Source organism: Rhinolophus sinicus, chromosome 17 (assembly GCF_057876585.1).
Source record: "Rhinolophus sinicus isolate RSI-liver-muscle chromosome 17, RSI-T2T, whole genome shotgun sequence".
In the NCBI taxonomy this organism is placed as follows: domain Eukaryota; kingdom Metazoa; phylum Chordata; class Mammalia; order Chiroptera; family Rhinolophidae; genus Rhinolophus; species Rhinolophus sinicus.
In genome coordinates, this window is record NC_142517.1 from 35471208 (window position 1) to 35496083 (window position 24876).

At 39.4% G+C, this 24876-nt stretch overlaps 1 protein-coding gene across 14 annotated transcripts in view; it reads left to right on the forward strand.

Annotated features, from left to right (window-relative positions):
* LOC109449436 (multiple epidermal growth factor-like domains protein 6) overlaps positions 1-24876 on the forward strand; it is a 717515-nt gene that overhangs the window by 92440 nt on the left and 600199 nt on the right. For 8 of the 14 annotated variants that reach the window (XR_016019751.1, XR_012494689.2, XM_088794226.1 and 5 more), the window contains exon 1: positions 3460-3829. The exons of 1 other annotated variant lie outside the window; for it this stretch is intronic. Coding sequence is in view for 11 of the 13 variants with exons in the window: in XM_088794226.1 (XP_088650352.1) it covers positions 3741-3829 (89 nt within the window). In the remaining 2 variants the exon portion in view is untranslated. Of the gene's footprint in view, positions 1-2858; positions 3037-3458; positions 3830-24876 lie in introns of those variants that run through there. 5 more of the 14 variants (XM_019735715.3, XM_019735706.3, XM_088794223.1 and 2 more) reach the window with 3 other exon arrangements.

The window sequence follows — 24876 nt, forward strand, 5'->3', positions numbered from 1 at the left end:
CAGATTTGGAGAGAGTAGGGTGGCATGTGGCATTCCCACTGGAAGTACCCCCAAATCCTTTGGATGCTTCTCAGAGAGAACATTTGTCTGTTATATCAAATCCATTTTTAAGAGCCTGTCCAGCTTGGCATTGTAAAAGATCATTTACAAAAATAAAATCCCATTCATGATGATTGTGTTTTTCCCCCATGAAATTTATGCCTGAGCAGGGGATGCCATCAACACAAAACTTCTCTCTCAATTTTTAAAATTGGTCGTGTATCTGGCTCATTCTCTTCATTTGTTAATTTTTAAATTTCTTTCACTTTAGGCAATAGATGCTGAATTAATTGTTTTAGCTGTACTTAACTTCATTTTGCGTATTTATAGCATCCCAAAATGACCAAACTGCATTGTTCTTTTAATATGCAAGACTATAAATAACAGGTTTCATAATGCTCCCCTGTTGTAGAGATATAGCACAACCAACCAATCAAACCAAGTCACCAATTATTTTTAAATTGTATGAATAGACTGCAAAGGGAGAGTTGAATTAAATTAGGTTTTCCTAGTTCATGGCAAAATTTTAAATTTTTACACTGGAAGAGTATGTTTCATTTAATGATAATTGCTTACATGATATTGTGTTCACATATTAGCCATGCTAGGACAGTTTGAATTCAACCTCACTTTATGAAATAAATACTAATCATATTTAGACTGTCACATCCGAAGTGCTTTAAATGTTTATATAGAATAAATATGCTTTTAAACTAATGTACATAAAAAGAAAATTTTCTAATTTGTGCTTTTCAATTTACTGATTCACTTTCCATATACCTAAGCATCTGTCCTTTCCTAATAAACAATCATGCAATCAGATTATTTATATACATTCCTGCATTTTCCCATTTTTCTTTAGCTCTTACAATAGTTCTGAGATTTGTCTGTAGCTAACACAAAGTTTAGCCTTGCAATAAAGGAGGTCTATTATTTATGCTAGGCTTTGTGTCATATAAAGAAAGAAAATGATTAGAAACTTTTTACACTCTAGCAGGGAATGACAGGTGAAGATAGAGCCTTGTAGAGTTGAAACTAGTCCGGAAGCCAAGAAAAGCTTAGCAAATCACAGGAAATTTCAGGGTACAGTTAATCTCTAATGCCATCTTTACATGTGCTATAAATTTTCATTGAGACAATTAAGATCAAACTGTATTGAAACAACCTGGAGTCTTTAGGTTTCATGCAAAAGACAAACTAGAAATTGAATCAATGGAGGGGATTAATCTTTTCACCTACATTTATTTATACCCAGAAGGGAGAGAAAACAGCCCCTCCTCTACATAGTCAATACACTCAGTTCAGGAGCCAACATTATTTTGAATTATCCAGTTTCCTTTTCTCCCTTTCTTCCCCATCAGTGTCTTGTCTGCTTTTGGTCATTTCACTGTTCACTAGCACCTCACCAAAAGGAGAGGGAAAAGAGTAGGAAGCGAAATTAAGCACCCAGCTTTGTTACTTAATAACAAAGGTGGCAAAAAGCTTTAGGAGAAGTTAAAATTAAGAGGTGCAAATAGATTTCAAAATTATCAATGTGTTTGACCCATGCCAGTCCTGTCATTATCAGAACTAATGAGAGTTAGCCAAGAGATAATGCATGCCTACACTAGGTATCAGCACTGTCCCCAAGTCCATTCCCCCTTGGAATTAGGGAAGGTCTGGTTCACGAACAACCAGTGTTTAGAAAAGGAAGGGAAAGTGAATCCCTCTTTTATGAAATAAGGGGGTTCCAATAATGATTACTATCGTGCAAACTGTTGTAAAATTCTATTTGTGAAAGACATTTGTCAAAAGATTAGAGATATCATCTAGTTGTATATTTATGATTTTTCCCCTTATGTTAAACTTCAATTTTAAAAGGTTAAAAAAATAAATAGCTATGTCTAAAGAGAAAACACTGCAAGGTGGTGTGAATTTCAACTGCACAAATCAAGGAGGGCAGAGTCACAGATGCTTAAGAATTCATCCGTGGTGTGGTTCTAGCTCACCCTCATCTTTTTCTTTCTTTTCAGAGAGAAATCCCATATGTTTGCTCCTCAGTTCCTCCTGTATGTGTCCAATTACTTCTTTAGTTGCAAAAAAAGCAGGGTGGGGGGAATAGAAGGGAGAACAAAGGCTCAGAAGACAAACTAAGAGCCATATGGTTAATCCAACTACCAGGGGCAAAAGGGAGCCCAAAAGACCTTTGGGGAAGATCATTTTAGGGCTTCTAAGACTGAGGAAATCAGGTGGTACCACTTTAAGTATTATCTGCCTACGAACGAGTCATTGAAGAGCCACTTTGGGTAAGTTTGGGAATCAAAGCAAAAAGTTGTCCCACTGCAGATCAAACCATTTTCTACTGGGTTAAACTGCAGATTATGCCTGAGACGTCCTTGTTGGAGGGCACGATACGCCATAGATTTTTATTTTCACGAAACACTCTCCAGAGGTTTGTGGCCTTCCAGGCAGCAGCTGGCGCCGGGCAGAGGCATAGCCTCAGGCCAGAGCTGCTGGCGACTGCCCTGCGCTTGGCTGTGCGTCCCAGGCAGTAGGGCCAGCGCCGCAACTGAAGCTTCCCATTCCGAGCAGACGCTATACCCTTCTGGAAAGGCCTTGGGGGCTTGCAACTGGCTGCTCCTGCGTAAATCTGGGGAAAGAGGAGCTGGTTTGAAGGAAAGGAGGGAGTAGGTTTGTAAAAGAGTTGGCTCCTCCTTATAACTCTGGTGCTGAAAGGGGTGAGATGGTGGCCAAATAAAATGAAGGGAGATTATCCCATTTTGAGTCACGAGGGTTTCTGGATGAGCCCATGATGTGTCCTGCAACTGTCGATTTGGCAGGAGATTTGACTCAATCAACTGCCGTTTGGTTCCCACTTCAAACACACCTCCCCCAGTCTGTGTTCTGAAGGACTCCCGAGACCCTCGGTGGAAGCGAGCGGAACCGGAGAATCAAAAGTCAACCTTCTTTTGGTCTCTGCTTGTGGCAGATGCACAGCTGGTTTGGTGTTCTGAGCAGGTTGGTGTACAAGGGGAAAAGTCATTGCTGCTTCGCCTCTTTAGGGGGATTTGTGTGTGTGTGTGTGTGTGTGTGTGTGTGTGTGTGTGTGTGTGTGTGTGTTGGGTGGTGGGTGAGTAGGAAGAGGTGGGGAGCAGAGTTAGTCGGAACTATGAGCGAAGCTGCTGATTTTGTATCTCAGCTGCCTCTCCAACCCCGAGGGTCCAGCCCCCGCCGTGCCTTGCTGCTCGGTGGCATCGCTGGGTGGAGGTGAGGGGGTGAGGAGGACACGGGTGTGGGCGACGCCCAGCAGCGCTACGAGCCCTTGGTGGCGGCGGGGCTGTCTCTTTAAGCGCTCTGGAGGGGTCGGGGCGGGAGGGCTGCAAGCGCGTTTCCATGGCACCGAGGCTGCGGGGTTTCGGGGCCGCAGGGCTCGCTTGGTTCCAGTCGCTCCCGGCAGAGCAGGGGCGCGCATCTTGGCGGTCACAGCGCCTCGGGGGCTCGCCGGGCCGCTTCTCCAGCGCTCCCAGTAGTGTGTGATACCCAGTGGGGCCGAGCTGCTGCTGCGCCCTCCGCTGGGAGACGCACCTCGCCAGTCTTGCAAGCCCCGCACTCCAACTTCTGCCCGGCGAGCCCAACTTCTGCGGCGGGCTCGGACTTGCCGAGCGCGAGAGGCGCGCGGCGTGCAGCCTGGGTGGTGGCTGGAGCCTCTCTGCCCGGAGGAGATGACCTGGCGACTGTGGCTCTGGTGCTTCTGTGCCTGGGTGGCCGCTAGCTGGCCGCCAGGCAGCGCCCTACAGCTCCGACCGGACATGTAAGTGGTGCCCGCACACTCCTGGACGCATGGGGGAGAGCAGGCCGGTTGGCGCCTGCTCCCCACCCCTGACCCACTGCCAACGCTGCGGACAGAGCTGTTCCCTCTGGGACGGGATGGAGGGCATGAGCTGTCCAAAGTCTCTGGGTGGGGTCTGCGAGCTGTCCCAGGCGGACTGCAGCGGGAACGCGGTCCCCAGTGTTTCATCGGGTTTGGGGGCTGTGTTTTCCACCTGATTGATACTTTCTCAGCCTGACAAAATTTTCCTCCAGATTTGGTAGTGCGCGTGTGTGCTCTGTGTGTGTGTGTGTGTGTGTGTGTGTGTGTGTGTGTGTGTGTGTGTTTCAGTTAGTTTTATGTTTGGGGGAGTAATTGGCTAATAATTTGGCTAAATTCCACTTTCTGAAAGGGTTTTAAATGAAAGCATGATGAAAAGCGAATTTCTTGACATGTTCTTTCTAGAAACCAGTGAGTTCCTGTACATTTTTTTTTTTTTTTTGAGAAGTATCGTCGAGTCCGAAGGAGTGGATTATTCCACAGGTTTGATGAGAGGCAAGCCCCAGTTCAGACTCATCTGTGGAAGCGAGCTGCTGAGGCGACCAGTATGTTCACGACTAAGTGTGTGGCCACTTAGACGCCTTGTTAGGAAAGAACTAAAGAGTAGAAAGATGACTGAAACGCATCTTTAGAAGATGCGGCCTGGTTTAATTTCCAGATTACAAGTGATGAAGGCAAGGAGATATTAATTCTTGGTCATGGTGTCAAACATAGTGAGAAGCTCAGGGGAAGTCTGAGTCTTGACTAGATTGCCTGGCTGGAGAAGTTTTCCCTAGATCTGTAGCATCAGGAGGGATCGTTATCCAACTGTCTGCGGGAAGGCAGAGCTACTCTGCTTTTCCTTTCTGCTCTTGAGCAGTTATGAACAGGCACCCGAGTATTTTGAACATTTAAACATCTTGGCTACTTTGCTATTTCTTTGATTTCCTGAAATGTGAATATTTTATAATAGAGAAATGGTTTAGATAAGTGCACAAAGCCATCTATACCTTTCCAGGGCTTTACTTCTCCTTGTAAGAAAATACTCTTTGGGTGTTCACTCCATTTCCATATTTCATCATTCTCATGCGAGATTCAGTTTGCTACCTGGTTACTGCAAATGTCATTAACTATAAATCTTGAGACGTGGCCAGGGTGTTTGTGGCATCACAGAACTTCTTGCCTACACAGTTTGTAAATACATATTTGACAGAAATGCATGGAGTTCTGAGTAGGTGATTTCTTTTGCATTGATAAGATGTGTCTTGTTTATTTTGAGGAGAAAGTTGATTTAGACTTTTCCACTCCCATTTATCTCAGAAAACATATCTTGCTTTGGATAGCTTGTGCTTGCATAAACCTTCGTTTCTTAGAAACTGCTTTTTTAGCAAGCTTGCTGGCTAGCCAGCTCTTACCTTTACAAGTGCCCTCATTAAAGTGGACCCTGGGTTGTCTTATTACTTAGCCACAGGGTCGCCCATGCACACAAGATCAAATAATCCCTTTGGGCAGCACTGAGAAATAAGAGAACTATCACATCACTTTTTACATTGCTTAACTGTTTGATCTCAGGTTTCAATATCGATACTTTCGTTGAAAAGAATGGAAGGATGACATTGCATTTTTATTAAAGGACACTGCTACTGGCAGCTCATTTATTCATCAGGTGAGATGAGATTGGATATTAAAATCAATATAAATTCTTGGGTGTTTAATAGAGAGGCTCTTTTGGGAGGAGTTATTGAGATCACTCTGATGACTCTTAGTACTTTCTGAAATCTGGATGGGAAAAAAATCCAATCAAATTTGTATGTAGTCCTCCCTTGTATTAGAATTAATGGTTTCTTCAGCAGGAACCACGTTGGGATTTAGTGGTAAGTTTCTGCAGATGCCTTTGCAATTGTTATAGGTATGTGGAATACAACCATGTATATAGCACTTGGCTTCCACACACCTGCCCATCTATTAAATTAAGGAGAGTTCTTCCTAAGATTTTTATTGACCTCTGAGGTCCATTATCAGTGAGAGCAGGCTTCTAATGAGGTGAGGACCACTAATAGGAACGCATCAACTTACTGACTGGCACTTATAGGTCATTAACACAGTTAAAAGTTTTATGTAGCTGATCTTATACTTCAGCAGATTTTAGAACTAGGGTGACAACTGAAAAGAGGAAGTGATTGTGCAGCTAAATAAAGGTCAGCCTAAATTTAATACATTGTATTTATGGTACATTCCTCCACAGGTAAGCTCATTTCCAAAGGACATTTTATTAATGAAGCAAAAAATGTATAACATATGGATACTCCAACTTTAATGATAATTGATCTGTCTAATGACCTTGTCTTACTACATTTAGGAAACTTTGTATAACTAAGGTTAGACAGATTCATAAAATCAGTAGTCCACAAAGAGTGACTAAGTGCCTACTATGTAAGTTAACATTGAAAATCACAGTTAATACTTCATCTGCTTGAATTTATAGATCAATTTCTCACTACTTTATTATTTCATTTTATCCTAAAAAAAAAAAAAAAAAAAAAAAAAAAGGCCTATGAGGTAGGCACAATTATCATCCCCACTTATAATGAAGAAAGAAACATAGTAAGGTTAAATTCACACTCCATAAATTCACGAGATTTGGATCCAGATAGTTTGAATTCCAGTGCTGGAATTCTTAACAAATATGGTTCATCTCAGAACATCCGGGCCCAGCTTCTGTTTTAAGACGCTTTTGAAAAATCACTGTCAGGGCTTCTCAATGGGAGTGGGACGGGTACCTTCTACCTAGTAAGTATTAAAAAACCTTGTAGTTGTTTCTTTGAATGTTGTAAAAACTACAAGGTTCTATTGGTATTTGGTGCTGGGTATGGAAGGGGATTGGGATGCTAATTTTATTGCAATGGGAAGATAGTTCCTCACAAAGAAGATCTGATTTCTCTCCTCTTCATTGAGACTCTTCATAAGAAATGATTTTACTCTCTCATGGCTGTAGGTGTTTAAATATGAAAATGACGGACTAGGCTTAAACTGGGAATTGTGGAATGGAGAAAGCTATCTTTAGCAAGTGCATTATGAATTAGAGTGTTGTAACTGGCGATGGCATTTTGATAAAGGGATATTGAAGAGTTTACTTATGTTAATGGTACTCTGCAAATGTTTTCTGAAGGATTAAATAGAAGGAAATAAACTCTACTCCAGATCGTTAAGACATCAAAGGAACATCACTGGCTGTATAACACACTCTATTAAAGTGTATCCTTTGTAATGCTCTCTTGTAAACACTTTCATAATTATTGCATACAACATGATGAAAAGTAGTAAACATAGACGTGTTGCAGATACCATGCAGGCAGAAGTGCATAAAGTCAGATCCAGTATCTTAAGCTCCTGGGACTTGAGATACTTGGCGGGGGGGGGGGGGGGGGGGGATTCTAAAAAGGTGTGACCACTTTGTGACTCAGCAGTATCCTAAACCAGTTAGGACATCTCACATCCATTCCCTAATGCAGGTACCCAATACAGGTAGTTTGACATATAAATCCAAAATATGCCTGATATTACACTCTTTATCCAACCCAACCATACTCCTAACACACCTATGTTTCATCTCAATCTTCTGTCACTGATATAGGGACTTCTGGTCAGAGTGGTAGAGATTTAGATTTTTGAAGAATTTATACATTTAGAAGTATTAATAGAAAAAGACAAGAAGCTATAATAATCCAGAATTGTGACAGGGATTGACAAAGTTGTTTCTTGTATCGCACACCACGTTGGAATTTGTCTTATTTTGTTTTGGTTTTCTTTTTCATTTTTCTTATGATAAAGCCTGAAATGGATCTAGTTAGAGATGTCTGGGGCTAATAACAGTTCACTTTTAAATGTACAAATGATTTACGCATGGCCTGTGCTCTGTCGTTTACTCGTTAGTATAAGTTAGTTCAAAAATATTTTTCTTTCTTGTGAGATCAGCAACAAAGGAGCAAAAAGTGAACCAGAGGAGGCTGTGGTCATTCCCTGTGGACAAGGCATTAATTTCAGCAGTTTGTGTTGACTAATATCTTTAATCCTAACAACAGTCCTATGAGGTAGACAATACTATTACCTCTATTTTTCAGATGAGGACACTGAGGCAGAAAGAGTTTAAGTAACTTGCCTGAAGCCTCATAGCTGAGAAGTGGTGGGATGGGCTTTGGACCCATTCTGTCCAATTCCAGAGCCCTGTTCCTAATCACTATTCTCTGTGGGAGGCTCTCTGCCTTTGACCTTTCCTTCCTAGACTCTCAAATTACCAGCCTCCCTGGTCTTCCTCTCAGTCTCAGCCTTTTTGTTTATATTCAGCAATAGCTGACTGTCTCCTGTTGTCCCAAGAAGGGCTTATCCTCACCTCTGCCACGTAGTTTTAGCAGTGAACTTCAATCCGTACTTTATGGGTGAAACTGAGATTGTATTGTGTGAACTTTGACAGGTTTCCTGTCCTTGGCTTCTGTATTTTTTTCTGTAGCTTAAATTCTTTCTTCTGTGACTCATGGAGGATAAGCTTCCCATCTTTTTTCAAGGTAATCCCTTCCTTGTATGTTCCAGATCCCATCTTAAAACTTGATCAGTCTTTTCTCTTATTAATTGCCAACTCTTTCCTTTCTACTGTTTGCTTGTTTGTTTGTTGCCCCCTTTTCTCCCCAGTGTATCTGCGTCTCCTTTTCTACGTTTCTCTCTCTATTTCATGTTTTTGGTATGTCTGTGTTTATATGCAGATCTGGCTTGACCTGGCTGCTTCTCTCCTTCACCTTCCATTTCTCAAGAACAGCTCTCTGACACTGCTTCCTTTCTTATCTTTGACAGTTTAACCCATTGCAGTCAGGCCTCTTCTGCTAAAATTCCTTTTCAGAGCCTGAAAATGAAAGTAGCATGTGACATGACTTCCCTTTCCTATTTCCCACTTTTCCACTTCTTCGCTTGTACTGCTCCTTGGTACACTTAGTATCATCTGTAGTTCTCCGTTGGCCCTTGCACTCACCCACCTTCTATCTTTATTACTCTTCCCATTCTTTACACTTTCCCTGTTTTATCTTTCTTTTCACTGACTTCCTGCATATGTTCAATTTGGATGAGACCCAGATGTGTACATCTAAGCCCCAATCTCTTCAGGGTCACAGACTTGCATTTTCAACTATAGATTTATCAGCTCCATGAGTTTCAGACTCAAAATGTTCATACAGCATCTCTAGTCGTCACTGTGTCTCTCTACATTTTCTCCTCCTTCGGTACTTTGTTCATCTTCCCTTTCCTTTATATTTGAAATGTTGTATCTGTCACTTTTCTCCCAGTTTACTTTGTTATTATGAACTTTAGGTGAGATGATTGTAAAAAGGCCTTTGTATATGACAATTAGATAACTGTGAATTAATATTTATATTCCTATCATTTGCCAAATCCTATAAACACCAGCAATGAAATAACTCTTCAATTAGCTCTTTCCTGTTGCCAACACTCAAGCCCAGCCATGCTATTTTTATTCCTAGACTATTACAAATGTCTCTTGGGTGGTCTTCTCTTTCGTATTCTCCCAATCCTCTTTATTTATATACATATACAATTTAATTTTCATCAGAGTTGGTTTCTAAAGCAAAGACCTGCTAACATCATTTCCTTTCTTAAAAACTTTGATTATCCATGGAATAAACTTCAGGCATCAGAATATTATTATTAAATAGAATTTATTATATATCATGAACAATTTAAGTATTTTACATATTACAGCTCATTTTAGCCTTACAACAGCCCTACTGGAAGATAATATTAGTGTCTACATTTCATGATGAGGAAATTTGGATCTAGGGAAGTTAAATTGGATCTAGGGAAGGAAATTTGGATCTAGGAAGTTATTTTCAGGCTCTGAAATAATTGCATATAAGAGTATGAAACTCAGGAGAGTTCATAACTGTAAAAGCTAGGACATGAAGCCAGCCTGTTTGGGTCTAGAACCTGTGCTCTTTACTATTATATTCATATTTCTGACAATATTGAATTTTATAAACACTTATTCAGCACTTTTTTAAAAATTTCTCTTTATGGTAGTTCCCTTCTCCTTGTCAACAACTACACAGTGTCTAAGATTTTACTCAACATATAAGGTAGCAAGATAGTCTGCCCCAGTTCATAGGTGCTGACAGAAGACCTGAGATGCCAGGATCACAGACAAAGGACTTTATCGGTCACGCCATTGCTGGTGGCATGAGAAGCATGTCTGTACTGGCTTCCTTGGCCCCTCCCTTACCCCATCCCAAGTTCCTCATGCAAACAATGAGGAACAGCCCAAATGTATGCTGTGCACACAGTGGGCTTAGGTCACAGCTGAGGAACCCAGGGCTTAAAAAAATCTCCAATCTTATAAGGGGGCTGCTAGCAAACCAGCCCAACTTTTGCCATTAGAGGAAGACATTTATCATTATCCTGCTAGGAAACACCTCTGCTTTCAGCCCTTGCAGGAGATACTCTCTATCTCTTCCAAGGCTGTTTGCTATGCAAACATCCTTCCAGAACAAAAGCCATCAAGCTTCTGCACACAATACGTAGAAATGCAAGAACCCTTGAAGACTTGGCTCCCAACGTCCCTAACATTTTCCTTCCCAATTTCAGCAGCATGGGCTTTGCTAAACCTTAAATCCAGTTTTGTTCTCTTTTGTTGAATCTAGCCCTGGATTTTGCCATTCTATTTCAATAAGTGAGAAGGCTCTGGAACTAGATGAACACAGAGGTTTAGTAAGCTGACCCAAGGGGCTGTGTTCGAATCCCAAATATCTATTTTTTCTCCATTGCAACTGAAATGAAATCACTAATCCAGTTGCTTAATATGCGGCCGGTTTCTTTTCTTACTACTTCGATTCAACAAATATGTATTCAATGTCAAATACTTTGCTAGGCTTTAGGGACACTGAGAGGATAAGGAGCCCCTCTGTCCGTGAGCAGCTCATAGATCTGTGGGAAGATCGATGAACAGACCAGAGCCTACCAGAAGAAGCTGGCAGAGATGGGACATGTAACCTAACCGGAGGGAGGAAAGAAGCCAAGGCCTCAGAGTAGGTTTCCAAGAGTTTATTTTTTGAAACTACTTTTTTGAGTAGAGGTTAGATGGGTGGTAAAGGTGGTGATGGTGGTGGTGGTGGCTTCCAGTTGGTGAGAAGAGCATGTGCGAAAAGTGGGAGGCAAGGTCTGCCCTTTAGGAAAACTGTAAATCATTTTCTTAATGGTATGTTTGGTGGGAAGAATATGGAAGGGGCCACAGTAGAAGATGAACTTAGGGCAGGTCAGAGGGAATACTCAGGAAGGTTCTTGCATATCAAGTTGAGAACTTCAGACTTTGCAGTGGACCAATGAGGATCCAGAAAGTGACTAACTGAAAGCAAAGGGGTGACGTCATCAGACTTGTTTTTTGAATGATGAATGGGCTGGGGAGGGAAGAAGCCAGAGCAGGGAGCCCAATTAAGAGGTTCTCTCAGTAGGAAAGGGAGAAGTGGTGTGAGTCTAATAAATAAAGGAAATAGTGGTGGTAATAAAAGGAAGGAACAAAGCTGAAGTTTGAAGAGCAGGATGAGTTGATGAATGAGTGGAAATGAGGGAGTGAGAGAGAAAGAAAACTTGAGAGTGATCTCTGTGTAATGGAGAACACACAGGAAAAGGAGGAGAAGGGTGAGTTCAGCAGTGACCATTGGGCACTACGTATCTGTGGGATCAGATGGAGATATTCTGGAGAGGCTCCACATAAGGGTCTGAGGCCAGGAGAGTGGTCTGGGCTAGAGCTATATTTGGATGTTAACGTGGCAGGAGACAAGTATATATATAAAAAGTGAGAAGAAAAGATTATCAAAGAAGAAAGCCTGGAAAACTTGAATACATGAGAAGAGGAAAGATGAGAAAGGACCTAAAGAGTAGATTTAGAAACTGCCTAAGAAGAAGGAAACAGGGAGTGGTAAATACTATGGAAGGCCTCAAGAAAGTTAAATGAAGTAGGAATGTGGAAAGTGGACAATGTCGCTACTGAAAAAATAATTGACTTAGAGTCACCTAAACAGACCTGATAGAAGAACCTTGTTCTAGTTGAGAACTCAAACCTAATAGCCATCACTTTTGGTTAAGTGAAAAGAAGTGGAACTACTTATTGAACGGCTGCAGGTGTTGGCGGTCTGCGTTCTTGTAGGACTAAACACTTACTACGTATCTGCCATCGTTTTCGGCCTCATTGTTCCCATCACCAGAAGTGACAGGAGAAAGGACTGCCTGCTATACTACTCCAGAAGAATTAGTTACAGATGGGGCACAATTTCAGATCAACTCACAATCATTAAGACATTTTTCTTGGTTCTGTGGCGATTGTAAAGATGGATAAGATAGAGTCTCCACCCCCAATGAGAATTTAATCAAATACTGTATTTTTTGTTGTAGAATAGTTAGGTACCATAAAGGACTTAGACCAAAGTATTACTGTAATTTAAAAGGAAGGAGAAACCAAATTCATGAGAGGAAATCATGGAAAGCTTCATGGAAGTGGTGGCATTTGAAGATGAGGTAGGATTGGGAGCAGAAGAGCATTCATTACAGGAAGACAGCAGAGCACGGCAAAGCCTTGGAGGCAGAATATCTTCTGGGTATGATATACACTGTGTTAACTGGTGTTGCCATCATTGTCCCCATGTACTTGCAGTTCTACCCTCACCAGGATACCTCAGGGTCCCCAAATGCACTCTACACTTTCCTGCTGTGGGGCCTTTGCTCTCAAATGAATGAATTCCCTGCTTCCTCTGTCTATTCCAGGCCAATCTTAAAGATCCAACATGAAAGTTATCTATTTCACAAATACTTCCAGGTCCCTCAGATAGGATTAATTGCATGTTTCTCTGTCTCAGCAGTCTAACTGACATTTTAATTTGACACAGATATCTAGAGATCTCTAGTTCTTTTAGCGAAATCTATTTGATAACCATATGATAGTGGTGAGGACACATTTGGAATTAATAAGGTGTTTCCAGATAACTCTTTGTAATATCAGCTCCTTGGACATAAATTGTGTGGCTTGTCAACACGTGATCTGGGAAATGTTTACTGTCACTCTTCAGTGGATGCTCTTCAGTGGTGTTTAATGTTCCTCCTCACTGATATCGTTAATTAAGAATTGACAGTAATTCCGAGCTTTAGTGGATTTTGCTCTTGAGGGAAGAGGTAATCCCAGCAGACTTGAGGTTTGGTTTCTCTGAATTATTAAGAACACTGTTTTCATGGTTTAGTTTAGTGGATTCTGACCAGGACAAAGGTAACCTAAGTATGAATAGTTTTTCCTTTCTGGAGCTCAACACACTAATATTCATTCACAGTACTTTGACTATGAAGGGTTTGGCTTATAGATAAAAGTGATATGTGATAATAAAATAAGAGTCAAATTGCATTGCTTCTTTATTTATTGTGGAGTTTAAACAAATTTTGGTTATCCCAGCTTGCGAAGTCCAAAAGATAAGAAACTGTTCTCAGCATGAATAAACCGGGAATATATCTTGACATCAAAAATTTATTTTCCAATGCATTTCACGGTTTATTCATGCTGAGAACCACTTCTTATCTTTTGAACTTTTGAACTCCCCCTGTATCAGGAGGAGTAAAAATGAACACAGGTTTCCTTTTAATGTACTGGTATACCATATGTAAAATAAAACAAGTGAAAACCCAAGACACAGCAATGCACATTGGCCAATTATGTGATAACAGAATAGTATTTGTATTATGCTTTAGGCATGTTATATACAATACTGAAATGAATTTTGAAATAGGAAACACAATAGGCAGCAGGCTTTAAGAGGGATGCCTTACATCTCTTGTAAAACACATTTTGCTTGAATTCAACCGACAGTAACAAGTCAGGGCCAGGAAACAACCCAGTCAGCATTCTCCTTCTTTCATAAATCTATTTACAGTAGAAGCCCCATTAACATTTTAATTGTTTCACAGCTAAAGTTGCTCTCTGTGCCACTGTTAAAGGGCTCAGGTTCATTAAAATTTAAGGGACCAGGGAGTTCATAGTCTGCTCTAATGACCTAAGAAAGGTTGTAAAGGCTCTAAGTATATTTTTGGCTCACCGAGCAACTGAGGGATTCTTTATAATGGTTAAGTATGCTCCCAGGTAAGTTGTTGCATTACCCCATTTCAGTTCTACCAGAAAACTCTCCCTCTGTTCCCTTATCTAATTCCTAGAGTCTCCTAAAGTCCCATTGAGCATTTTCTGCCAACTTTTATATAGATGCCCATGTTAATTCTATTGCTAGATTTTAATTTCATTGAGGTCAAAGTATGAGCTCCGTAATCGTGAATTAAAACTAGTCACTGATAATCTAACTCCAACTCATGTTTTTACTCTTATCAATAAGCATTGAATGTTGCCTCCCTGCAACCCTGCTTAGACAAAAAAATGTGCCCCAAACTTAAATTATTTATAAGCTTTAGGAGTTCTTATTCTGGACGTGCTACAAATTAGCTGTGTGAGACTATATCTTTCTGGTCTCTCATTTCTCATTTATCTGTTAAAACTTTGGTATATGTTTCAGTAGATACAAGTGCTTCAGAAGTTAACCAGCCTTAAAATATGCCCCTAATGTGACTTGTTATATACAATTATTTAACATTGAGCACTGAAATGTAGGAGAATGTCTGCCCAAGACAACAGTTTCTGTTTGGCTCCAGCCTATGTTAAGGCCTCCCTCATACGATGTAGTTGAAGGTCTTTCATCTCTAAAGAATGTTTCTGATGGAAAATAATGAAACCCTCTCAATTGCTTATAGGGAGAAAATTTGGTTTTCTTTGGGAAAACTGGGATAGAGAGAAGTAGACTATCATCAAAATGATCCAAAGGCCTTACATCATCAATGTGCATTAAAACTAGGAGACGCAATAACGTCTTACTGTAAGTTGTTATTGTTATTACTATAAATTGGAGTGTTAAGGATCTATTCTTAATCCTGGGATTTGGCAGTGATGATAGGATGAAAATTTTGCAAAAACAGTAATAACTGGCAGCATATGTTCACTTTTAGCATGCAATTTCTGTGCATTTGTGAAACTGAAGAATGAGGTGAACCATGTTTATGGGGTTGTCGGTTTCTGGAATTGCCTGGAGGGCTTTCTCCACACTGTATATTCAATTTTCAAGTACTCTACTTTGCCTTCAAAAAGTTTGGCTTTGGACTCACTGCCAGAAGATTTTGGTTAGTGGTAGAAAATAACAATTAGAGTAGATTTTAAGGTATCTTATGCCAGGTTCGGCTTTTCCAGGCTGAATCTGCACTAGAGACTCTTGAAATCCTTTTGTTTTAGGAGATACATACTTCAATTTCACTGACTCTTGTTTGCTTTATACTTTTCATGAAAGTTATTGCTTTTTTCAGTAGTATTTCATATACATGGTATCAGCTTACAAGCTGCCCTTTTTAGTTCTTAAATTATTTACTTTTCTTAAATTTACACAGTAGACTGGTTTACCAGATAGCGTGTTCACATAAAAAATAGTTTCATAATTCCTTATCCATAATTCTGAAATCTGAAAAGCTCTAAATACCAGCAGGTACTTTTTTGTTCTTGTTATTTGCCACAAAATAATTTGGTAGCAAAACCCACACCGAGCTGACATGAGCCTAAGTATAGATTTTATTTATTTTATTTTATATGAACATTGTTAAGTTTCCCTGAAAAAATATTAATGTGTTTGACTAGGATATGAATCTAGACATTTATGGGCACATATACAACATATTGCCTTTCTAAAATCTGAAAAATTCTGAATTTTAACATAATTTGGCCCCAAGGAATTCAGATACTTCTAACCTGTATTTGTAAGTAAGGTATTTGAAGAAAATACTGATTTTCTTTTTCTTTTTTTAATTAAACTTTATTGGCGTGACAATTGTTAGTAAAGTTACACAGGTTTCAGGTGACAATTCTGTAATACATCATCTATATATCACATTGTGTGTTCACCTCCCAGAGTAAAGCACATACTGAATTTCAAAGGGTAGTTTAAATTTTAGAAGTTTGCTTATTTGAACAGAATTATTTTATAAAATGAGAATTGCTTGTAAGTGAAGAAGTACCCCTTTATTATTATTATTATTATTATTTAATTTTTGATGTTGGTTAGTGTAAAGCAAGGAAGGTTCAGCTTCCTGTTTTCTCAAAAAATAGCATTAGTATAATAATATTATCGGATTTTTGAATATGAAATTCCAAAATTTTATAACATACCTTGTCAAAAGTTAAAAAAAAAAATAGTACTTCTTTTCAGATTTTATCATTTAAAAAAGTTTCTATATTAATAATTAGAAGGTAGAGGTTAGATGATCCATTAAGGGTAAAGCATGAAAATGAGTTCTCTTATCATTCTATTAAGCCCACTGTCTCTGTAAAGAAGAAACAAAATTAGTCGACATCCATTGAATAGAATCACCATGCCAGGAAACACGGCAAATGCTTTCTATATTATTTCATTTATTCCATCTGGACAACAAACACTGTGCTATAGTACTACTATGCCTCCTATGTTGAAAAACCATTATTTTGGGAGCGTGATAAGGCAAAACAAACAAACAAAAAAACATTTCTACAATTTAGATATTTTATTCATTACAATTCCACTCTTGGTTTTAGTGAGGATAAAATTCTATGGTCCTACTCTTGGTTACTTTTTATGATGTTTAATTCCAGAGCGTGTGCTGGTGTTTTGAAGGGTAAGGATCAGTCTGCTGATCTCCTGGTACCAGACTCAGTATTAATAGAAGTAGACTTTGAAGTTTTCTGTTCTCCTCTGCCTCATAAACTTTCCTATTTAATTTTTTCATAAATTTTGTTTTGTGAAGCCCCTTTTTTGATCCAAGAAGCTGTGATAGCTTTTAGGTTGCACTTGTTGGAGACCCATAGCTGTTTTGACTCTGGTAAATGATTAGATTCCAAGGAGAGTCAACTGAAATGCCTAACTCACTTTGCTGTAGTCCTTGTATTTCATATTAAATGTGCTTATAATATTTTCTTTTGTATGTGCTATCTACATGACCCCATGTTGCGTTATTAATGGCCTCCCCTAGGATGTGCTTCTTGCTGTGACTACTTATCTCAAAATGTAAGCTCTTCATCTGGTGGCATAAGTGGGGCATTTATGTTTCTGGCATGACTTTCTAATGTCATGCCAGAAACATAAATGCCTCACCTATGGAAAAAGGCCTCTTCTGAAGGAAATAGGGGTCCTCTGAAGATGGGGTGGAGTCCCTTGATAGATAATTCTGATCCCTATGGAGACAGACACTTCAAGAGAGCCTAATGGCCTGGGAAGAAAAGTTAATTCTAAAGGACCACGGAAGCCCCTGGAAGGTACTTTTGCATCTGACAGATGGAGCAAGAATTGAACTTGAAAAAAAGGTAAATATTCTCATGAGAGAGGAGGGTGACACATGGGTAGAATTGTAAGTGAGTCTTTCTGCTTCTGTTCAGTGTGGCAATAAGAGATAGTAGGGCTTTTGACCTACAGACAAATTAAATGCCACCTGTCAAAAAAGTGAGCTTTATGGTTGAGTCCTTGCCATTGTGTGACACGGCAAACATATTTGTGAGGAAGCAGCTAGGAATGGAAAGTCTAAATTAAAATGAATTATTGCTTGAAGGAAAGATAAATGCCTACTCTGATTGAACCTGAATCAGGTTAGCAGTGAATCTGTTACACTAACATATCATCACTGTCTGTTTCATTGTATACTTCATTTGCCTAAGAAATAAAATTTGTTTTCTCTTGAAAATCATCTCTAAAATTTCTGTGTGTTAGCAGAAAAATGGAAACAGCCTAAATGTCCAACAATGAGGAAACAGGTAAATTATGATCTATCCTTACAATGGAACATTTATGCAGCTTTTAAAAAATGATGGTTACAAAGAATTTTAATGCTCTGTAAAATGCTCACATTATAAGTAAAAAAGAAGCAGGATACTAATGCCTGTAACAACATGATTTGATGTATAAATGTAAAGACAATAAACATAAAAGGAGGGAAATGCACACAATGTTTTAATAGTGTTTGTCTTTTGGTGGTGAATTATGGATAATTTTTATTCTCTCATCTACAGTTCTGTTTTTGCCAACTTTTCTATAATAAACATCTATTAATTTTTCTTAGGAAAAAAATTTTTTTAAAATTCTATTTGTTTCTGAAATAGTTTTTGGACCTGTGATGTATTATTGACCAGAGCCACTTGAAGACAACTTTGTAAGATCACATGGAAGCCACCAGTGTCACCAAACTGTATTTCCGATAAGAATCTTTACAGTTCACTTGTTTTTCAGTAAAAATGTGGTATCAGGTACTATCTATCTGGGTAACTATTATCTATTACCATGATATTAAAAGAAAAAAAAAAAGATAAAGGCAATTTCCTCTGTTTAAAGGTTCTCCAAGTATCCCAGAGCAGGGGTGAAGAGCTAACCATGCCACATGAGCTCCAAGCTCGTAACCTGGCTCCAAATAAACTGATATAAGCATATTCAGGAATAAGTAGGCCATAAACATGGCTCCTTCAGACCTATAGCTAGTGATTCAGAGTTATAGTCTAGTGTTTAATTTATTAGCTGTTAGATGAGCTGTAAATTACTAAATACTTTAACAATTTATCACCTTTTTTTCTACTCTTAAGGGTGAGATTAACGACTTAATTTTTGATAGACCTTCTGTAAATAGTTGCTTGCTCACGTAAAGAAATATTTTGCTTACCTAGAACTCAACTATCTGGTTGTCTATATACCTGGAAAATAATTGGGAATCAAGAAGTAAACAACAATAGTAACATAAGTAATAATAATTAACATTTACTGGATAATTGCAATCATTTTAAACTCTCTACGGAGTACTTTCCTCATTACCTCATTTAGTCTTTATAACAACCCTATGCAATTGTTAATGCTCACCCTATTTACAATGAGAAAACTAAGGCTCAGAACAGTTGAGTAGCTTATTCAAGGTTACATAGCTACTTGCTCTGGAGCTAGAAGCTGAACCATTTCAAAGCCCAAACATACGTTTGACTATTACAATAAATAAAAAGTTCAAACAGATGTAACAAACTCTGTGTTCAGAAAAATACTAGGCTTTTTACTTCAAGATCTCAAGCAAGGATCACTCTATTTTTCAAATGACTTTAGCAAATTTACAAACAACATACTTGTAAAAAAAGGAGAAGGGATATCTAGAAGCAGGAATTGTTAGTAAAAACAAACAAACAAACAAACAAAACATATGTCTATAGACTGATAGTGAGAGAGGCTGAAAAAGTTAAAATATATTGCCCAGAGCCCTAAAAGCATTATATTCTGGATTGATTAGGTAAAGGCATCTTGTTTACTTTATTATCTTCTAAGTGTATCAATAAGGAAGGAATTTGATGATGATAGATTTATCTTGTTAATAAAATATTAAATTCAATATAGTCCTAATTTATATAAATTTCTATATTATATAGTTCATACATTTTTATTGTAGAAAGATTAGAATATAGAGATGAAATAAAATAACAAAATAAAACCCTTTCATAATCTCACACCAAAGATACCAACTATTAACATTTTAGAAATGCTACACAGTATAAACACAAATGGAAACATAAAGGTAAATATGTATGTTTATGTCTTAAGAAAGTGGGACTCTGCTTTACTTTTTAAAATCACCTCCACATAATGTGGTGTGAGCATATTTTTAAATATACTTTGATTATAAAAGTAGAGAAGTGTATAATATATTTTCTTCCAGAAAGGATGAACAAAACATTTTTTTGATGTTTTAAGGAAAAAAGCTTATTAATCCAGAAAATTATTTTATGTTAATCAGTTCATTTCTTAATGATGCTATATCAATGAGACACCACTGTACTTTACGTATCTTCATGCCAAAGAGCTCTCATTATTCTTCCATACTTAGATTAAACATTTTAAAGTAACTTTTTTTTTTTTTTTGTAAAGCAGAAAGGACCAATAATGAGGGTGATAATTTAAGGATGTTTTAAAAGGAAAAACATATATATTCCTTGACTGGAGCTGATGTGATTTAAAGCCATCTGCTTCTTTCACTTGAAATACAGTTGCAGTTAGCCGTGCATCCATCAGCCGACATACTTCAGAGAGGGGGGCAGAATCAGCTTCAAAAAGCCATGTTTTTATTTGATGTTTCATTAGACAAAGATATATTGAGCACCTACCAGGTGTGATAAAAAACTACAGTGAATGTTTAAATAAAAAGAAATATTACAGTAAAAGACACATTGCCATTAATCCCCCTCAAAATAGGCCCCCTCTCTTTGAACACACTTATACCATTGTTCTTGCCACTTTCTGAAGCAGTTCTGGAAGTTCTCTTTCATGAGTGTCTTTAGTTGCGCTGTCGTGGCTGCCTCGATGTCCTGAATCATTTTGACTTTGGGGAAGAGCCAGAAGCTGCAAGGTGCCAGATACAGTGAATAAGATGGACGAGGACACACCATAATGTTTTCATTTGACAGAAATTGCTATACCAGAAGCAATGTGTGACATGGAGTATTGTCATGATGGAGGGTGAAACCATTTGCCCATTTCATGTTAATGCATTTTTGTGATCCATGATTTACGACACACACTGTAAAACACACCTTCTTTTAACCATAGCTCAAATCTGACTGACTGCACTGAACAAGTTGAAACTTGCTGCACACTGTTACTGTGGTTAGACACATCATTTTTCTTATTGAAGACCCCTGCCTTTTCATTGGATGGTGCTCAGCAGCAGCATTCACTGTATTTCTTGATCAGAATGGAAAGGCTCCATGTCACACATCATTCTGGTACAGCAATTTCTGTCAAATAAAAACATTACTGTGTGTCCTCATCAACCTTATTCACCAGATCTGGCACAATTCGACTTCTAGCTTTTCCCCAAAGTCAAATGACCATTAAAAGAAAATGTTGTAAATCGTTTCAAGACATCGAGGCAGCCATGACAGAGCAACTAAAGACACAAGAGAAGACTTCCAGAACTGCTTCAGAAAGTGGCAAGATGATGGGATAAGTGTGTTCTAAGCCAGGGGGATTAATGGCAATGTGTCTTTCACTGTATTATTATTTTTTTAATTTCTTAAGCATTCATCATGTATTTTTTTTAAATCACACCTTGTACTTTGTGTGGGTCTGGTGTTAGATGCTTATTTAATACAAAGAGGTATAGGATGTACTTTCTGTATTCAAGAAATTCATTCTAGTGATGGAAAAAAAAAACAAATAAAAAGTAATTACAATTCAGTGTGGTGGGTACAGGGAGAGAAATGAGCTTGGCTATTGGAGCACATGGAGGGGGAAAGTCTCCTTGGGCATAGATGCCTGAGTGGAGAAGCAGAGTGAGGGTGAGTCAGAGAAGATAGGTGAGTGGTGAGGGGGAGGAGAGTGGTGAAGTATGTTTCAGGAAGAGGGGCCACATGGAAAATATTTTGGGGACTAGAGAACAAACATGCTGTGTTTAGGGTCATGGAGATTAGGGTCTAAGGTGGATCAAGGATTGAGAAACAGCCGTAGCCTATCAAGGAGACATCGTGTGCCATGCTGAGGAGTTGGGATTTTATCCTGAAGGGATGAGGAGTCATTGGAAATATTGTTAGCCAAGCCATGAGGAGAACAGCTATGGTTCTGAGAAATCACTCTGGCAGCTGTGTGACGAGGCCCTAAGTTTTGACAAGAAATAATCAGGATCTGAACTAAAGTGCTGGAGAGGAAGAAGCTGAGCTGATAAACATGCTGATTGTTGGATGTGGGGGGCAAAGGAATGGGTGGGTAGGATGGCATCATTATCTCTGGGTTAGGTGAGTGGGTGCATGGTGGCGTCTTCTGCAAGCAAAGACTGCTCTAAATAAAGCTGTCTGAGAGGACAGGCCAAAGATGATGAGTTTGGCTTTGATGTGTTCTGCAAGTGGCTGGATGGACATGTGGATCTTGAGCTGAGAGGAAGCAGAGAACTAGCACAATAGATTTAGGGATTGTCTCGGTATACAAGTATGAGAACAGGGAAGGGGGTAACATCACCAGGTAATACCTTCAGATTCAGAGGGACCCTTGAAGGCTACCATCATTTAAGGGATCAGTATAGAATAATAGTTAAGAGTGTGGGCTCTGCTGTCTGGGTTCAAATCCTAGTTCTCCCAGTTACTAGGTCAAGTTACGTTTTCTCCCTGTTTTCCAATTGTCCTCATCTATAATATGGGGATGACAAATATTTGAGTCATACAGTGGTTGTGAACCATAAAATGAGTTAATATATTAAAGTGTATATAATAGGACTGGCCCATAGTAAAAGTTCAATAGCATTAGCTTTAGTGTCATATTATAATGATTAAGGGAAACTTGGACAAACATACAAAAGAACCAGTGAAGAATCTAGAATCGATGTTGCCAAAGGGGTAGAGGAGAACATCTATGAGGGGAGTCACAAAGATTAACGTGGGCCAGAATTTCAAGAGGGGAGGTGAGTTGTAGTAAATGTTTCAGGAAAGGTAAGGCAAGTAAGAGCTGGAAAGTGACCTTTGTTTTTTGTTATTCGAATTTGCTGGTAGGCTTGGTGGGATGTGGCCAAAACCCTGATCCAGTGGTCTGAGGAATGAACAGAAGGTGAGAGTGAAGGAAGCAAGTGGAGACAACTTTTTCAAGAGGCATGAACTTAAGTCCGAGTTGGGACAGTGGTAGGAGATTTCCGTGGTGTTGAGGGAGTGTTTGTGGTTACTGTAAAGGACGTGTGAATCAGAAACATTGTATTTTAGTGAGGAAAAAGCCAGCATAGGGGAGAGAATATGCACTGAATTAAAATAGCCCATCATTTATTTATCACATTTCCCTCAGTATATCCTGTGTCTGGCACTGGGCCATGAGCTGACTAAACTCTCAAGGAACTGTAGTCGGAGGCTCTGTGTAGAGGGAGATGGCTATAACTCTTCCACCCTGTCTTCTGTGTGAGTAGGAAGTACAGCATTGCGGGGCACCCTGACTCTATGTGGCTGATACACTCTCATGAGAATATGGGTCTAGGTTAGGGGTGCTAGGAGCCCTGGGTGAGTGGCAAAGCATGGTGTTGACCTGAAGTCTATGAAGTCATCTCAGTAGCTCATCAGCAGATCAGACAACAGTTTCGGGACCCTCCTGAGTGAGGGAAACTCCCTACAAGTTTGGCTGTTCTGTAGTCATGCTAACTAAGCTATTTCCTATGTGACCATTGATAACACGCTTTTTTGAATACTTTCTTTTTCAAAGAGAGAACATTGCATTGAAAAGAACATAAAGCTATATAACAAAAAACCTCTCTCTCTCTCTCTCTCTCTGTCTCTGTCTCTTTCACATTCACTCAAAAATATTCTCTGAGCACCTGGTATATGCCCGACAATATGCTGTGCGCTGGAATAACAATGGGGACAACAGAGGTTGGCTGTCTAACAAAAAGAACTTGCATTCTAGTGAGGGAGGGCAGTACCTAAAGAAGCACATGCTCCCATAGGGAGAGTGGAGATCCACTCCTCTGAGGAGAAGGTCAGGGCATCTTCCTGGGGGAAACGATGGCAAGACAGAGCTGGATGATAGGTTGTGATTAGCCAATTGCAGGGAACAGTTTTCTAAGCAGAGGAGACAGCAAGTGATGGAGCCTTGGAATTATGAACTTTCCAGGACCTAAAAGAAGTTTTGTTAGGCTGGACTACCGAGAGTGTTGTACCTCTGACTAGCTAAGTGATACTGGGCAACAATGATTTTGATCTTGCATCTCCTTTTCTTTAAGGCCAGAAGTGGGCGGAAGGATGTCCCTGTAGGCTCTTGTTCTCAGAAGGCAGAGATGAAAACAGGGTATAAATGAAATGACTCTGAGGATTGTAAGTAGGGTGGGTTATGGTGTGGGCAAGGCAAGGGAGAAACTGGAATCAGGGAGGTGTATTGGGCAGTTACCTGTAGATGAGACCGCTATCCTGGTAACGTAAATGGAGAAAGGAGTGGCCTGGAAGAAGAAACCAGTTTGCTCCCGAACAGGAGATGCTGAGCTAAATAATGACTTGGAAATACCTGGAAGGTGGTTCATTTGAAAAGGATCACCATAAAGTGATGAAAAGGAACTGAATTTTCAAAGGGAAAAGTATTAAAGGACAGATCAGGGAACAGCTACTGGAAAGCCAATGAAAAGACACAAAAAGCACAGCACCAGGGAGAGAACTAAATGCATTTGTGTCAAGGAATTGTAGAAGGGAGTGCTTTAACAAATTTGATTGAATTCTAACTTTCTTTTGATAAATGCTCTTTTCAATCCAGTTAATTGGGTAAATTTTAGACTTAACAATAAAGAACTCCAGAGTGTTGTATGTGGTAGTTGCCATTCTTCTAGCACCTCTTAGAGCAGATGTAATCTATTTTATTTTTATTGCCAGTTTGTGAATACTAACAAATGGGTGAAGTTTCCAGTATTTTGTTCAGGGTGTCATAGAAGGAGACATTCACATTCCTTAGTAGAGTTATTCCTGAGCAAATCAGGGGAGACTCAAATCTCATGTGAAGGTTTTCTAGCAATTATTTGAAGTGGAGTGTGGAAATTTAGCTCTTGATGTGCGTTTGAATTCTGAAAGAGATGAAAGATGCTGTGAAAATGCACCGTGCTGTGTTTGTTAGGAAATAGGATTGCCCAAAAGAGCATAGTCAATGCCCGGTACAAATTCACTGCTGGCCTATCCTATGTGGACCAGAGGCTGGCCGGGCACAGGATCGATAGGCAATCAGGGGCACCACAGGGAGGCTCCGCCGCCAGCCAGGCAGCGCCCCTCGGTGCTCATGTTCTCCTCAGAATTCAAGATTTCCTTAGCATGTGACGCCCTGCCCACTTTAGTATTAATACTGGGAAAGAGAAGAAACCCGGGACCTTTAAAACAATGCCATCTTGGGTTGCTATGATTTGGCTTG